This window comes from Ursus americanus, chromosome 28 (assembly GCF_024610735.1).
Source record: "Ursus americanus isolate L20-20 chromosome 28, mUrsAme1.1.p, whole genome shotgun sequence".
NCBI classification, from domain to species: Eukaryota; Metazoa; Chordata; class Mammalia; order Carnivora; family Ursidae; genus Ursus; species Ursus americanus.
In genome coordinates this window covers 29602580-29619397 of record NC_142154.1, presented here as the reverse complement: position 1 = coordinate 29619397, position 16818 = coordinate 29602580, and the positions used below count along the sequence as shown (strand labels likewise).

The 16818-nt window shown below is 55.0% G+C and overlaps 1 protein-coding gene across 1 annotated transcript in view; it reads left to right on the top strand.

Moving 5' to 3' along the window:
• The window catches only part of PML (PML nuclear body scaffold), a 41036-nt gene extending 34307 nt beyond the window's left edge, over positions 1 to 6729 (top strand). Inside the window, exons 8-9 of the mRNA XM_045795230.2 lie at positions 2919 to 3069; positions 4143 to 6729. Of these exons, the coding sequence (XP_045651186.2) occupies positions 2919 to 3069; positions 4143 to 4930 (939 nt within the window). The 3' untranslated portion in view covers positions 4931 to 6729. The remainder of the gene's footprint in view (positions 1 to 2918; positions 3070 to 4142) is intronic.
• Positions 6730 to 16818: the final 10089 nt, after the last annotated feature.

Below are 16818 nucleotides of genomic sequence, written 5' to 3'. Positions count from 1 at the left end.
TCGTGGGCTCCCCGTGGCTCCGTGGAGCACAGTTCTGCAGTCAAAGAAACATAGTCCATTAACCAAGTATAATAAAGAAATAAAGCCTAGCATTGCCTCTTTCAAAGAATATTAAAGGGGATTTGACTCCCAACTCCCAGCAGCACGTCCTCAAGTCCTCTTCCCCTTTTCTTCGGCTCCCATCATGCCCACTCCCTTGTTCCTTGGAGATTCCCACTTCTCGCTTTCCAGGCCGTGTACACGGGCTCTCATCTTCCCCACTCATGTTTCCCGTTCTGCCGTTCCTTTTCCCTTCCCAGCAAATCTCAGGCCTTTTCCAACAAAAGGCCTTTTCCTGGCTTGGGTCCAGGTCTCTGCTATTATCCCTCTACGCTCCCCACCCGCACACTCAGTTACCCTGATTGTGGACGGAAGCCCGGCAGTGGCGCGCCTCTCGTGAGCGGGGCAGGGTGGGAGGACAGCCTGCACCAGAACCTCTCGTGCTGATTGCCCTTCTGTGAAACCTCGGTCTTTAGAAAAGTCTTTGGTAAGCGCGCCGGTACTTCCTGGCCATGTTGCTGGGATTTAAGACAGAGAGAGGGACATGAGTGGATGGGCTGGCTGGAGTTCAGTGGAAGGCCTGGCGAGATCATCCCCTGCACTTGACAGGAGTCCCCAAGGGTGAGGAGGAAGCTGAAAGGAGGAAGAGGAAGGGCTGGAAGTTCCAGCCTTCCCACCATTGATCAGCTCAGCAGAACTGGGGGTGTCCTTTCATTAAGGGAGCCGGACAAAAGACATTGTACCACTATAAAAGAAAAAATGACCCCAGGACAACGGGAGGCCCTAAAAATGAGATTCTGATGGCTGTCATAAATGACTCTGGTAGGGAGCTCAAATCATGGAAGAGAATATCCGAAGAGGTGACTATGGTTCTAAGGCCTGAGAAGACATTCCAGAAGGAAGGAGACAGGTGGAGGCACTCAGGGCCACTGCACGGACTTTTGCAGTTATGTTGGGAGCAAAAAGAGAAAGGAAGAAGAGAAAGCTCGGCGTGCCATGTCAGTGGCTAGCAGAGAGGACTCGGGAAAAGGGACAGCTCTTCAGCTCCAGGGAGAACACAGCAAGAGGCGTCCAGCTCTTTCCAAGAGCCCAAGCGCAAGAGCAAGGTCTGGAAGGCTGAAGAGAAAAAAAACACCTGGATTTTTCCCTCGGAGGAGGAAAGTGGCGTCTCTGGTCCACCAACCAGCAACTTCGAGGAAGACACCTGTAGAGGGCTCCTTACAGGGAGGAAAGGGAGCTGGGACTGGAGACAAAAGACTCCGAGCAAGGCATGCGAAATAAACCTTTGACTTGCCCAAATCAAGGGTACGGATATGCCAGGCCTTTGACAAAGACTTTAATTAGGGCCTGATGTATGGAATCCCCACACTCCGAGGCTTCTGTAAGCAAGACCAGCTCTGGATGGATTCACAGGGAATGTCTTTCTATCAGCGACTGGGAGGAAGTTGGTGAGCCTGGAGTAGGGCTATGAAAAACAAAAAGAATCAGCCACTCCTAGGAAAATCCAGCACATTGTGTCTGTGCTTAGTAACGACTTCACTCTTGGCTGAAGTTTTGTTCAGATGTTTCACCTGGAGAGTAAGAGGGCCTAAATCCATGCTTATTCTCTCCCGAGCCAGGGACATTAGCCAGAAGCCAGCGTTCGTTCTTGGAGGCTTCAGAGAGCCCCAGGGGAGGCCAGCATCATCACCCTGCTGGAGGCAGTCCAGAAGTAGGAAGGACCCGAGGTCTGCTCTGGACTCTGTCCCAGCAGTACCCCCAGCCCTGGGACACGTGGCCCTGTGGCTTCAGCCATGTCGTTTCCTCCTGGTCTCTGGCTAACATCCCAGGTGGCAGCCCCACGAAGTTCTGAGCAGGCCACCAAAGACAAATGGGCGTGGCCGCTGGCAGATGAGGAGTGATTCACTTTAGGGAGGGGCTCTACTACCCTCCGGCCATAGCCCCTTGGGAGCCTCACAGAGTCGGAGCCCTTCCCCCACCCCTGAGGCCTTTTGAACTGCTTTTGCCTGGGTGCTGGAGAGAGCTGGGCCTTGGGTGCCCAGGCTAGAGGAGCCCCGGGCCTGCGGCTTCCCTGCACAGCTGGCTCCCGGATGCTAAATGTCAAAGGGACTCCAGGCCCTGAGACTTCTCTCTCCGCGGCTCTCGCTTCCGGGCTCTGAGTGTCCACCTAGACGTGGCGTCCCCTCCCCCTTTGTGTAGCACACTGGGGCCCAGGCTGGCCATGGGGACAAGAAGAGCCAGGCTCCTGGCCCCTTCAGAGAAACTTCTGGAGTTTGAGATGAGCCTCCTTCCTCCCGTCCCAAGTTCATGGTGTTTCTTCTGAGTCTGTTCAGAGAGAAGGGAGCAGTAGACCCCTCCAGCCGCGCCCACCACAGCAATGGCCCTTTCCCCGAGCTTCCATGCCCAGCACCATGCACGCATGTGCACATCAGTCACATATGCTCACAGTCCCCCACACTGGTCGACACCAGTTCACAAATTCACACCCGATGCACGCACACACATTGGACATTTGCATTCATTCCCATTCTTGTACTTTCACACACACGCACTCGCCTGTGTGATCTCAGCCTCTCCTCCTACTCACTACTACATGGTTCACATGTGGCCCTTACACGTGCACACACACACACGTCCATTCCTGTGCACACGTCCTCATGCACACACACTCACTTAGGCATACACCTTCCCCTTCCCAATACCCTGCTGTTCCTCATGGGCATGCAGAAGCCCCAACCATGCCAGCTTGCTCGTGTCCCCACACTCACACCATGCACACACACACACACACACACACATACACACGGGCACATGCTCGCATTGCCAACACGCGCCCTCGCCCTCTGGCCCCCTGACCTGTTGGTTTTTCTGTGTTGCAGTCCTCCCGAGAGCTGGATGACAGCAGCAGCGAGTCCAGTGACCTCCAGCTGGAGGGCCCCAGCTCCCTCAGGGTCCTGGACAAGAGCCTCGCCGACCCCCAAGCAGAAGACAGGCCCCTGGTTTTCTTTGACCTCAAGATTGACAGTGAAAGTGGGTTCTCCAATGGCCACCCTCACCCCTTTCTAGCTTAGGCTCCGAGTCCCCAGAGTAAGTGCAGGCAGAGCTGTGTTCTGGGCCCGGGAGAGCCCAGAGCTCTGGCCAGTGACCGCAGCCAGAGAGCAGGCAGAGCGCTGCGTCTCCCCTGGGACTCCAGCTGTCCCAAGTGGCTGATGGAATAAAGACTTCTGTCTCAACCAGCACCTGAAAGCAAGGGGCAGGAGGCCTCCGTGAGCTCACCTCTGACCAGCGCTTGTCTTAGAGAGCCCTGGCAACACGCCTCTAAACAGAAACAACGCAATGTGCGAAGTCACCACTATGAGGCCAGCAATTCAAGCAAGGCCTTAAGCCTGACTGCAGAATTCTGAGTACAGAGCCCATTCCACAGGTGGGCCGCACAGGGAGGCTGACAGCCAAGATCACGGAGAAAGATGACCCCTTCTCCCAGAAGCCCCTCAGCTCTGCATGGTGCTTACCCACAATGCCCTTCGCTGAACCCGAAGGGCCCAGCCTGCCCTGCAGCACAGCCCCAGCACGGGCCAGCCCAGCCAGGCGGAAGTGGTGCTGTTGCCCCAGGACAGGGAAGTCATGTGCAGACCTCACAGGGCAGCTCTGAGCCACGTTCTGAATGGAGTAGATTGGGCAGGTGGGCCTTGTGTCCCAGGGCTCTGACCGGCCAGGAGTCTTGGCTCAGTGACGGATGGGATTGGAGCGGAGGGTGCAGTGGAGACGAAGAGGGGTCCCGAGTATAGGTGGGTGAGGCTAACTGAAGGCAGGCAAGAGGGACCTGGATCTAAACTGTTCGGCAAATTCTGGGGCAGGGGCAGAGGAGCTACTCCCGGCAGGTGAGTGGGGGTGTTTGGAGAGCAGCCAGCCCTCCCCTTCTGACTCTTGTCCTCACGAGAGCCAGGGTAGAGCTGCGTTCAGAGGCTGATGTCTGGTTCCTTGCCGGCAGGCCCCTAGGTGGGGTCTCTCTGTGTGGGGCCAGCAGCCCGAGAGGTCCCGCTGCTCCCGCCCTGTGCCCCTGACACCCCTGGGGCCTCACCCTGCCCTTCTCTCCTGCCCAGCCCAGAAGATTAGCCAGCTGGCAGCCGTGAACCGGGAGAGTGAGTTCCGCGTGCTCATCCAGCCCGAGGCCTTCTTCAGCTCGTACTCCAAGGCCGTCTCCCTGGAGGTGGGGCTGCAGCACTTCCTTGCTTTTCTGGGCTCCATGCGCCGCCCCATCCTGGCCTGCTATAAGCTGTGGGGACCCGGCCTCCCCAGCTTCTTCCAGGCCCTGGAAGACATGAACAGGCTGTCGGAGTTTCAGGAGGCTGTCGCGGGCTTCCTGGCCGTGCTGCCCCTCATCCGGGAGCAGGTGCCTGGGGCCGACAGCTTCAAGCTCAAGAGTCTGGCCAAGACCTACCTGGCGAGAAACATGAGTGAACGCAGCGCCCTGGCCGCCGTGCTGGCCACGCGGGACCTGTGCCGGCTCCTCGACATCAGCCCGGGCCCCCAGCTAGCTCAGCACGTCTACTCCTTCAGCAGCGTGCAGTGCTTCGCGTCCCTGCAGCCGCTGGTGCGGGCGGCCGCCCTGCCCCGCGCCCAGGCCCGCCTCCTGGCCCTCCACAACGTGAGCTTCGTTGAGCTGCTGGCCGCACACCGCCGCAACCCCCAGCAGGGCCTGAGGAAGTATAGCCGCTACCTGAGCCTGCCGTCCGCCTCGTCGCCCCCCGCGCAGCACGCCGTCAGCCTCCAGGCTCTGAGCGCCTACTTTAGAGGCCTGCCCAAGGAGCCCGTCGCGGCCCGGGCAGAAGGCGTCTCTGCCGTTGTCGCTGGCCGCAGCCTGGCAGAGAGGGTGTGCCAGCAGAACTGAGAGGAGGCCCAGACTGGCTGCGAATCTCTGGGGATAGGGAGGGACGGGGTCCCTGAACCAGCCCCCACCCCCGGCCCACCTGTCACAGCATTCCCAGGTCCTGGCCCCAGCACTCAGTTGTCATTTGGTCCGGAATCAATTCTCTGGGACCAAATTCCCCTTCTCTAAAAACCCCACAGAGAAGGTTCCGAGTCCAAGCGAGTCCAAGTCCTGACTCCCCAGGGGCCACCAGATCCCCTTTCAGGCTTTGGGAGCACCCATGGGTTGGGTCCCCCGAGCCCTGGCCCCTCTCCTCCAGGAGCCAAAACCAGGGAGTAGAGAAGGCCTGGCCTCTGGGCTGAATGGCCCCCAGCCACCCAACCCGAAACTTCCGTAAGTGTCCCTGCAGCCCCTCCCTGACCTCCAGCCACTGCCCTAGGGGACCTGCTGACAGCCCCCATAGACACTGCTGGCAGCACCCCACAGGTATCCAAGTGCCTTTCAAACCAAGCCGCTGTCATGAGTTTGGGTTCTCCCACCATCTGCCTGTCTGAAGGCCAGCTCTCTGTTCACTTCTTTGGGGACGAAAATGCATTTTCATCCCCAAAGGACCTCACACCTGCAGAGACAGAAGCTGCTGCTCCATGCCTGCCCCTCCTTCCAAAGGCTGACCCTTCCAAGCTGGCTTCTTTCCTTCTGGCCACACAGGCACTCCCCCTCTGTCAGGCTTCGCGCTTCGGTCCTCAGACCACCAGCCCCTCTCAGCATGGCTCTTGCTGTCTCTGCACTGCCCGCCTCAGCCCCACTGAGGAATGTCCCCTAACCCAGCTGTGCTTGCCACATACACCAGGGACCTGCAGTGTTGGCATCCCCCGAGAGCCTCTACCCCAGACCTCTGGAATTGGCATCTCTGAGGTGGGCCCAGCAAGCGGTTTTAGCATGTCCTCCAGAGGATTCTGATGCCCGCTAAGACTCGGAACCAGTGCTCTGATAGACTGCTCCCCGAAAGCACAGCGGAGTGCCGTAGCAGGGCAGGTCCTGGTCCTGACGGCACACAGAGGGTGACCTAGGGAAAAGACCCCTCCCTGAGCGCTGGCGTCCCCACCTGCTCAATGGGCCAGTCGGCCCAGCTGGTCTCAGAGCTCCCGTCCAGCTCTGCCGTTCTGGGATTTTAGACATGGACCGCTGCCACCGAGGCAGTGGGCAGGACGGTTTTCAACTTAAATCCGAGCTCTCAGCCCTAACCCCAGCCTTGTGGTCACACCAGAGGTCAAAAGCAGAACAGAGGCAGGTCACCACCTTCCCTCTGACCAGGAGAACCACTGTCCCCACCCTGCTCCCCTCCTCCCCTCTTCCTTGGCTTCCGCCACTGGACACAGCCCAGGCCTCCGGCCTCCATTGCCCGAGCTTTCACGAGCGTGCCCACGCCTCAGCCCCCATCCAACGGGAGCCCTGGAGACGCGCTGAAAGATTGTATTGGAACTGGCTACCACGGTGGGAGTGCTGGTCGACCAGGGAATTCTGATGCATTTAAAATAGGATTCACGTTCAAAGCAAATGCTGGCTCAGAAGCTCCTGTGGGAACAGGCTGATGGGGCCGCAGCCTGGCTGTGATGACTGTCTTGGCAACTGCAAGGCAGCACCTGGACCACTGCTCATATCCTCATCCCTCAGCCTCACCCTGATCTGGGCAGCGCCCACCAGCTTCCAGCCCCATAGCGCTTGCTCCCTGCAGAGTGCTTGCCACAGGTTTTATAACAAAGGGCTGTTCTGCCCTCTCTGCATTTATCCAGCTTCTAATAAAGATGTGAATGGTCAAAGTCTGGTGCACCGATCCAGCGCTGCTCACCCCCCCAGGAGCCGCAACGCAGCCTCTTGCCCGGGGAAGAGGGTACGCTCGCGGACATGGAGCAGCTGCCCTTTGTCACGTCCTTTTGGGACTCGGCAGAGTTGTTCAGTGCTGAGGGCCTCACAGATGTGAACTTCCCCATTCCAAAGGGGGAGACCCAGGGTGGGCCTGACCGAGATCATCTCCCCAAAGGAGAGGCACATGGAGGCACCAGTTTCACAATTTACCCCCTAGAGGGCATTAGGAGCCAGAGAGCAGTGTCCATAAGAGCCTCATCTCTGCCCCCTGCTGGGTAATCTTGCACCCCTGTGTGTGTCCCCAGAGTCACAGGTGGTAAAACCCCCAACAAGGGGAGGGGAGCCCAGGACATTAGGGATGTGTAATTAACGTGCCGCTGTCCAGCGTGTCACCAGTGGAATCCATGTTAGTTCGTGCAGGGAGTCCCACGGCTCAGGCAGTGTGGGTGGACTGGCCGTCGCCAGGCCTGGGTGAGCAGCCTGGTGATATCATTGGATCAGTGCCACCACCCTTAACCCCACCTACCTACCCCAGATGCCCAAATTCCAGTCCTGGAGTTTTAGTCTCTAAGAGCAAGCCCAAGTGTGTCCCCTGTGCCTCATGTTTGAACACAATCTCAGATTCACCCATGTCAGCTAACCATGAACTTGCAGGGCTCCAAGTCAGGGGGCATTGAGTTTCAATCCTCAGGCCCCAGGCTCTGACTGGTCTGGTGTGTCAAGCTCACTGATGCACGGGCTCTGACTCTGTCTAACGGGATCACATAGATCATTTTTCCCTCACAGGCTGTTGTTTGAACCAATGAGAGAACGTGCAAATAGGTTTTTAATATGTGAAGAACCACACAAATATAAGATCTTATTTTACAGACAACCAAGATGACAGTTTTATTGCTTCGTAAGTTATAAGAAATTAATAGATCTTAGTCTTAGCAAAAAATACACATGGGCTTGGCTTCAGGGAAGAAAGAACAAGATCTGGCACACAGCAGACAGTTGTGGGGGTCCAAGGGAGTCAGGGAGGAGAGCAGGGGAGTCCACCTTGGAGTGGTTGAGAAGTGCGTGGCTCTGCCCACCCCCCCCCCCCAAATGGGGGATTTCAGCCTCGCATACTGGAAGCAGAGAGCAGCCTTCCAGTGACAGCTCAGCTCGCTGTGGCCAGCCCTGCCTGCTCCGGTGCCTCCTTCTGAGGCCCAAGGGCTCACACCCACCCCCAGGAACGTTGCTCAGAAACCTGCTTTAATTCCAACCTTGCTCTTCCTTCTACCTGTACAACACCCAGCTGCTACCTGGTACCCATCCCCCTCCCCCATCCCTCCTCCTCCTGTCCTCACCCACCCCACTTCATCCTTATTCCTACCCAGACTCTCTCTGACCCCTAGTCCCAACCCTGACAATTCTCCCTCTCTGAGTTTACCCTGCACCTTACCCCTCCCAGCAGGCCCAGCCCCTGTTCCTGGATTCTCTGACCTCAGGCTCGTGTCCGCCCCACACCCCACGTGTCTCCAGCCCCTGTGCCTACAGCTGAGGAGGGAAGGGAGCCGAGCGGGAGCGGCTCTCAGACTCGGCCAGCAGGGGGCGCTGCAGCCCCGCCGGGCCTGGCGGTAAGGCTGCTGCTCCACGTAGGTGGGGAGTGGAAGTGCGTGGGGCTTAGGCTCCGGTGGGGCTCAGTCTTTTCCTAAGCGCCCCGAACCCTGTGGGTGGTATGGGAGGTAGCTTCAGGTAGATGGTGCGTGGAGAAGCGGTTCAAAAACGTCAACCGTGTTGTATTTTAACATCTATTTGAAAAAAATATAACCAGCATACCAAAACGGTGATTTCTGAAATATAGTTGTTCAGAATGACGCTAAAGTGGATTATTTAAAGGTCTAATTTAAGGGGCGCCTTGGTGGCACAGCGGTTAAGCATCTGCCTTCGGCTCAGGGCGTGATACCGGTGTTATGGGATCGAGCCCCACATCAGGCTCCTCCGCTATGAGCCTGCTTCTTCCTCTCCCACTCCCCCTGCTTGTGTTCCCTCTCTCGCTGGCTGTCTCTATCTCTGTCAAATAAATAAATAAATAAAATTTAAAAAAAAAAAAAAAAAAAACTTGTGACTTAATTTGGGGAAATCCTGGGTTGCCTACCAGTGGAATTAGGGTGAGGGCTACAGCTAGGTCAGGGCCCAGGTTAGAATTGGGGTGAGGATGGGGTGGGGTTAGAAGTTGGGGTAAAGCCTCAGGTTAGGATTTGGGGCTATATCAAATTTAGGGGCACATTTGGTGATGAAGATTAGCAATGGAATTAAGAATCAAAAGAAAAATTGGGGCACCTGGGTGGCTCAGTCGTTAAGTGTCTGCCTTCGGCCCAGGTCATGAGCCCAGGGTCCTGGGATCGAGCCCCGCATCGGGCTCCCTGCTCTTTGGGAAGCCTGCTTCTCCCTCTCACACTCCCCTTGCTTGTGTTCCCTCTCTCGCTGTCTCTCTCTGTCAAATAAATAAATAAAATATTTTTTTAAAAAAATCAAAAGAAAAAAACCAAAAAAATTAAAATAAAAAAAAAAACAAAAAATCAAAAGGAACAGAATTAGAGTCACTCTTGAGGCTATAGCTATGTCACTTTAGCCTCTGAAGAGTCCATAAAACTGTGGACAAAGGGACAGGAGCTTCTGAGAACCCCCTCATAGGGCACCCTAAGTGTGGTCTGCCTCCCTCCCCAGCACCCTCTTCTGAAAGCACCCCACAGGGGCACGTTGGTGGCTCAGTCGGTTAAGCGTCTGCCTTCAGCTCAGGTCGTGATCCCAGAGTCTCAGGATGGAGCCCCACATCTCAGGATGGAGCCCCACATCAGTTGCCTGCTCAGCAGGGGAGTGGACTTCTCCCTCTCTCTCTGCCCCTCCCCCTGGTCGTGCTCTGTCTCTCAAATAAATAAATAAAATCGTTTTAAAAATTAAAATAAAATAAAAGCATAACGCAGGGGTTCCACCTGAGCTCACTGAACCCCCGGTGGGGAGGCACAACCGTGATCCAACGCGGGAGTGAGAGCCTCCGGCTCGAGCTGGTGAATACTGCCCCCAGCGGGCACAATTGGAAGGTGACTGTGTGCTCCGGGGGTTTTCTCATTTAGCACAGGTGCGTAACCTTGTGCGGTTACGTCATCACCCTCTTTCTGCAGATGAACGCGGGTGGGGGTGGAGGTAGGGAGCAGGAAGGTCGCACACCTTGCTCAAGGTCATTAAACTTGTACGCGGCAGAATTGGGGTCGGCCCAGCGGGGCGCCTGTGTCTAGACTGGAGCCATCTGTGGCCCACAGCTGACAGGTGCACTACCGCGCCACTGGGGGAGGAGGGAGTGGGGGGTGGGGGGCGGGGGCGGCTCTCTGCCCGCACCTTCCCCGCAACCTCCTGGTCTGTTGGTCTCAAGATGTGAAATTCAAGCTTTACAAAGCTAACATCCCAACATTCTGGTTCCAGCACTTGAATTTCTACTAATCCTATATTTTTTCTTTTAGAGCAGTGCTTCTCAAACCTTTTTTATTTTTATTACCCCCATAAGGAGCCTCTTTAGACATATTTATACCTAGTCATGACCCCCCCCCCCCGTGAAATTTTAATACTGCGTATACCCTGTAGATTCCTTAGGATTTTCTACTTACAAAATCGTGTCATCTGCAAATAGAGATCATTTTACTTCTTCCTCACATGCACTCTATATCTGTTTATGTACTGTGGTCCTTTGGAGGGTCAGAAACCATGGACATATCTCAGGTCATTAGTGGGACCCCCCCCCGAACCCATTTTCATTCTCTGTGGGGTAAAACTGCCCCCGTTGAGAATGCATGATTTAGGGTAAGGCTCCATCCCCAGTTACAACGCAAGTGAGAAGTTGTCCTTGTCATCCTAGGTGGGTATTAACCCCTCCATGTGGCTCAGTTCCTGTGCGGGAATGAGGTGGGAAGGGGCTGCGGGGAGATGGTAGGGAACATGAGCAGAGGTCTGTAAGGACACACTGCCCTGGAGTAGCCTTGGTCCTGGGTGGAGCCTGGTGGCTGAGCCTGGGGCTTGGGGAGGTAGGGGGCAGGGCTAACATTTATTTTTGTATTCAAATCCGGTGTCAGCTCCAGACCCTTCGGATTTGAGTAAAGCAGATGCCTGCGGTAATTCATTTGAAAGAAAGGTCTAGAATTTCAATGGAGACACCCCTTTTCAAAAAAAGCCAAAAAACAAAAAACAAAACAAAACAAAAAACCAGAAAGTTTGGAAGTCTCTACCCACCCTTACAAAACGCATTTGCTGACAAGTGGAGGGAAAATGCCTTCATTCTTGGCTCAAAGAACTTCCTTAAACTCAGCCCTGAGGAATTCTTTAAAGACCAGCTGCCTGGACTTTGCTCAAGTCAGTTTATAAATATAAATATCACAAACTTGATAGCCAAGCAGATTACAAAAGCTAGCTAGCTAACCTCAGAAATTTTCCACAAAGCTAGCCAGCCAAACCAGTGTGGGAGGACCGAACGGTGAAATCCAGTATCACCTGTCTGATTGTCGGAAGCTGTCTGTTGACCAGATTGAGCAGAGGGCATGCGGATAGAATTTCCCTGGGCAGACTCCTGGAGTTTTATAGCCATACAGCCCTGGCTGGCACCAGAGTGGGCTGGTTCTACAATCAGCCCGGCCAAGGAGGAGGCAGCGGGCAGGTGAGGCTGGGCCCACGGTGGAGTTCCTTGTTGAGTCTGCTTGGGAGTGGGGAAGGGTGCAGGGTAGTTAGGACATGAGCTTTGGAGAGACCTGATCCATAATCCTATGTGTGACCTTGGACAAGCCCCTTAGCCTCTGTGGTCTCATATGCAAATTGGGGGTGATAATACATACTCCAGAAATGATGAGGACTCATGAGATAACATACATAAAGCACTAAACTTTGTGACTGGACAACGCTGAATAAAAAATAAGTCTATACCTCCAGTACCCTAGAGAAGGCTCTGTGCTGACCCCCAGAAAGCCCTATGGGCTTGTCCTTTCATTGCCCTCCCCTCCTCCTCCCCACCTCCTCCTCTCCTCTCTCCCTTTCTCCTCCCTCCCCTCCTCCCTTCCCCCTCCACTGCCCTCCTCCTCCCTCTTCCCCTCCTCCTTTCCTCCTCCCCTCCTCCCTTCCCTCTCCCTTGTCCTCCCCCTTCCCCTCTCCTTCACTTCCCCCCTTCTCTCCCTTTCTCCCTCTCCTGATTCCAGCCCATTTAAGATCTGAGAGACCCTATCCCCAACTACTTCTCTCAGGACTTCTGTCCCCACCTCTCCAAGGCTCAACCTTCTCCTCTACCCCTACGACAATGACAATGACAATGGGGTCACCCTGCAGACTGAAGACTGGGGGGATTTACTGCTGTACGTTCGCTCCTCGGCCCCCACCTGGCGACCAGACACAGCCATCTGCAGGAAGCTCACTCTTCGCAGCACCAGCAGAGATGTGGGTCGCACAGAAGAGGTCCTGGGAGAAACAAATAAATACGTCAAGTTCCCAGCTGGGGCTAGAGATAAGGGCTCAGGGAGATGAGACTGAGGCGTTCCCTGGCTCGCAGGGAAAACCTATTGGGGCACTTCAAAGGGGACGCTGCAGAGACCGAGGGGAGGGGGCTATGCCTCCTGGGAGGTCGCCTGGAAGGATGCTTCCTTCTTTTAGATTTGGTAGGGACAGGCCTGAGAACAAGAATGTGACAGATCTAAGCTCCTGTCCCAGCTGAGACAGGCGGGGAGAGGGCTGTCTAGCCCCACGGCACAGCGAGGAAAACTGAGGCGAAGAAGGAAGAGAGATGTTCCCAAAGTCTCACAGCAAGTCAGTGGAAAAGACCAGGAAAAAAAACCTGGTCTCCTGCTCTGGACCCCCTTACATGGACTTGTACCTGGCCGTCCCCAAGATATGATTAGAACTGGCCTCACCTACGTGCAGAAGTGGACATGCCAAGATCCGCCTGAGGGAGGGCTGTCCTTCCTCCACATCTCTGCCCCAGCCGGCGGCCTGGCAGGGGGTGCTCTCTGTCTAGGATGTGCTGTTAGTCGTTGGGACATGCTGCAGTTGAGGGCACAGTCTTAGTCTTTCCCAGACATGCTAGGGCTCCGCTTCTGGTGCCCACGTGCACTGGAGACCTGAGTGGGGGCACGTTTCAGAGAGGCCGCATCTGCCTGAAAGTCTCCAGGGCCTCCTCACCCAGCAGGGTCAGCGCTGGCCACAACGCTTGGCCTGTCCTTGACCAGACTACCCTGGGAGGGCATCTCAGAAAAGCTGCGTGCCGGGGCCATTTCCTAGTCCCACCTGCTGTGACCTCCCTCTGGGCCTGTCTTCCCTCCAGTAAAGTGAAGGGGTAGGGATAGGGGACCTGCACCCAGGCCCCAAGCCCTGGTGACCTGTGACTCTGGACAGCTCCCTGTCTGCCCGCCCCCGCCCCCGGAGGCAGGTGCAGGCTCACAGACCTTCCAGTCTGGGCCGCAGGTGGCCTGCTGGAGCAGAGGGAGCCTGTCCTGGGATGCCAGAAGCCCCAAGGTTCACACACCTGAGAAGCCCTGAACATGCTGGGCGGGGGAGGGCCGAGAGGGCATTGGCCTGGTTCGAGCTGCCCCCATGCCAAGGCAGCAGAGCCCCTGGCAACATGCAGGAGGCTTGATTCTAGTTTGTGGAACGAAAGACATAGCAGACCCATTTCCTCATGCCCATGCCTTGGCTTCTGCGGGCTTGGCTTCTCACAGCTTATATCCGTGGCTTCCTTCCTAGGCCTGCCCTTTGGCCACTGGAGCTGACTGCCCACAGGCACAGAGGGGGGGGACGCGCCTGGAAGTTTCTATCCCTGGAGCAGCCCCTAGTCAACATCTGACTGCTGTGGGTCTACGGAGGCCGAGCTTCCCTGCCTAAGTCAGTGCAAATGCTGAGGTGTGATTTATGCCTAGAACTCCCCGGCATCAGGCCTCAGCTGAGACTTCCTGAAATCACACGCCGGCCTGGCTTCTTCCCCTTCCTCTCCTGCTTCCTTTCTCTCCTGCCAGTTTCTGCTAAGAAATTTCCTCAATCACGGCTTAGGCATGAATCCTCCTCGCTTCTGGGAAACCTTTTCCAAAAACAAAGGAAGAGCCTCCTGACAGTGAGAGGTTAAAGATACCCCAGAGCAAATCCAGCGTGTGCTGTGCTGCCACGTACCCATCGTGCACTGCTCTGGCTCTGAAGGGACAGCAGATGAGAAGGCTCCGGGTGACCTCCGGGAGCTTTCAGCCTGCAGCATGAAGGAGGACGGGCCTCCCACCCCCCTGGGCCCTGCCCTATGGTCTCTGATGGGGGCCGCATGGGTCATCTCAGGGGGAGTCTCAGAATAGTGTTTACTGTGACCTCTCTCCACTGATGGCACCAGGCGACAGAGAACAGAGGGTCGCAGAGCAGAGAGGAGTGGCCAGTACTGCAAGAAGAGTCATGTCTTGCTTCTGCTCGCCCCTACGGGTCAGGGAGCCCCGGGCCACCTTGGTGATTTGTCCTGGGTCTACACACCAGGCTCCTGAAATATTCAGTGATCAGATTTAATTTCTAATGATCACACACACACGCCCTGAATTCTGCTATGTGAAAGGCTTTCAAGATGCGTTTTGTAGCAAGAGGACTCCCCCTGCCCTCGGAGCACTGCACAGCAGTTTTGGGGAGGGGGCGGTTAGCTCCTGGCCCAGGCGTGCTGATGACCTCAAGAGAGGAGCCAGGTGCAGCGTGGTGGAAGGGAAAACAAAGAAACTGTCCAGGGACATGAGGAAGAAGGCAAGCAAGGGTTCCCAGACTTCCCAAAGACCTCCCTCTGCAGGAAGCCTGGGCAGAGACCCCCTAGATACTCCAACTTAACCTGCAAAGTGGCTCCTTCTAAAGCCACAGCGCCAAGCTCCAGGATCTCAGAGATCAGCAGCACTGGAAGGGCCTCCCAGCTCACGCAGCAGCCCGGCCTCCTCCCTTCTCAAGCATGGAGACCTAGAAGCCGAGAGGACAGGAGTCGCTTCAGGTCACACAAGGAGTTTCTGAAGCTGGCAGCTTTGCGCTGCCTCCACATTCTTAAGACCTGGGGACAATTCTTCCTCCTGTCTTCCACCTCAACAGCAAAGTGCCTCTCTTCCCCGCCATGGGACCAGGCGACGAGCTCAGGATGTGAAGTCATGTAGGAACATCTTTGAGTTCATAAACATCTCCTGTTCATAAATATCCAACCGAAGACTGAAGCTTCCACGGCTCTCAAAATAGCTTTGGATCCCAGCACAGGCATTTCCAAGAACAAATTTTTATCATTTCAAGAATTCTGTGAAAGCAGAGAATTCTCTAGCTTTATGGATACCTACCCCAGGGAGCTCCCTAATCCGGGTCACACGCTGTGCCCTGATCCTAGTCACAGACGGTGGACATAGACTGGTCTAATCTCCAGATACGGTGTCTCATGTGGTTTACTGTCTAATATGATATCTAATATGGTTGGTTCTAATTATGGTCAGTTTCATTTCAATTCATTTTGACACAACAGTAGATTACTCTGATCATGCCACCCCCCCAGCACTTTTCTTTAAAGGGGATTTCTTGCCTATAGATCATCTTGGGATTTCAACATCCACTTCAGGGCTAGCTGATTACTCTCAGCCAATCAATTCGATCCCCTTTACCACTGATTGCCTCAGAGATGAGAAGTCCTGAGTCAATAGGTGTTGATAAGACCAAAGGAGAGGCTGTGGCTTCTAGAAAGGGAATCCAGTCTCTCTGTTCCACTACTAGTCTGTTACCACCAAGCCCATCACCCCAGCTGCTGCTGAAGCCCTCCAATGGCATCAAGGGACACAAGTCTCAGGCAGAAGCCCCGTTAAGGGTGGCAGAGGAGAGAGACAGAATCTGGGCCTGCTGATGTCACTGGGCCACTGGATCAACCAGCCCTGAAGCCAGCCCTGCTTCCTCCCTGTGAGATGATACCCATACAGTTTAAAACACTTCGAGAGGGGAATTTTGTTATCTGCAGATGGAAACCGTCCTTTACCCTGCTTCAGCCTACTGTGGAGGGGCTGGCGGCCCAAGACTCCCCACTCTGGGGACATCCAGTCTTGCCTGGGCCGGGTGGAACAGCTAAGCACGTTGCCCCTCGAAGGCAGGAGTGTTGCCTCTTCCCAGGCAGGAGTTCCCCGTCTTCAGGGAGACAAGCACAGACCCAGATAATTACATGAGATGCCACTGGAAGAGCTGTCGTTAATTTTGATGGCAATAAAGGGCCTTGCCAGCACGTTAAGCTAATTTCATGAAAGCACTAGGAGGAAGGTTGTGGACTGGATCCCAGATTATTAATAATGTCGAGGTTCATTTGAACCATTCAGGAAATTCCTCCCATTGCCTCCAGCAAACTGCCACAGGTTGCTACTTTCCTCTGAAATCAACAGTCTTCCCATATGCAAATGTGGATTTTTTTTTTTCCCTAGAAAGTAATTAAAGTCACAGAGCCCAATAAATACTTAAACAGATTGTGGTTTTAATGAAAAACCTTCCACCAGGGTTACAGCTGCAGGTCTCTTTCCAAACAGGCGCACTGGTGACAGCTACAAGCATGAGAACCGGAGTTTCAGTATCTGAGACTAGAGATCTTTACCAACGTAATAGTAATTCCGATTGTGCCTGTGCCATGGGGGGTGGTGCGGAGAGGGAGTGAGGAGAGACATGTGGGGGCAGGGCCAAGGTCCTTCTCCCTGTGGGGGAGGCAGGGCACAAGCATGTAGGGGCAGTGTCGCAGAACATCTCATCATATCTGTACCCAGCTCTGGAAGGTAATAAGGATGGCTAATTCTGGCTATTGTTGAAAAAAATAACTCATTTCTGAGCACTAAGTGCCAGGTACTAGGTGCTTTGCATACATTGACTCTTTTAATCTTCACAGCAACCTAATAAAATAGATATTCTTATTTATGCCTTTTCCCCCCTGAGGCACAGAGAGGTTAAGTAACTTGGCCAAGGTCACACAGCTAGTAGTCTGATGCTAAAACCTTTCCTCCTAACTACTCCATTGAGTGTGTATGAGGGGAAGCAGAGAT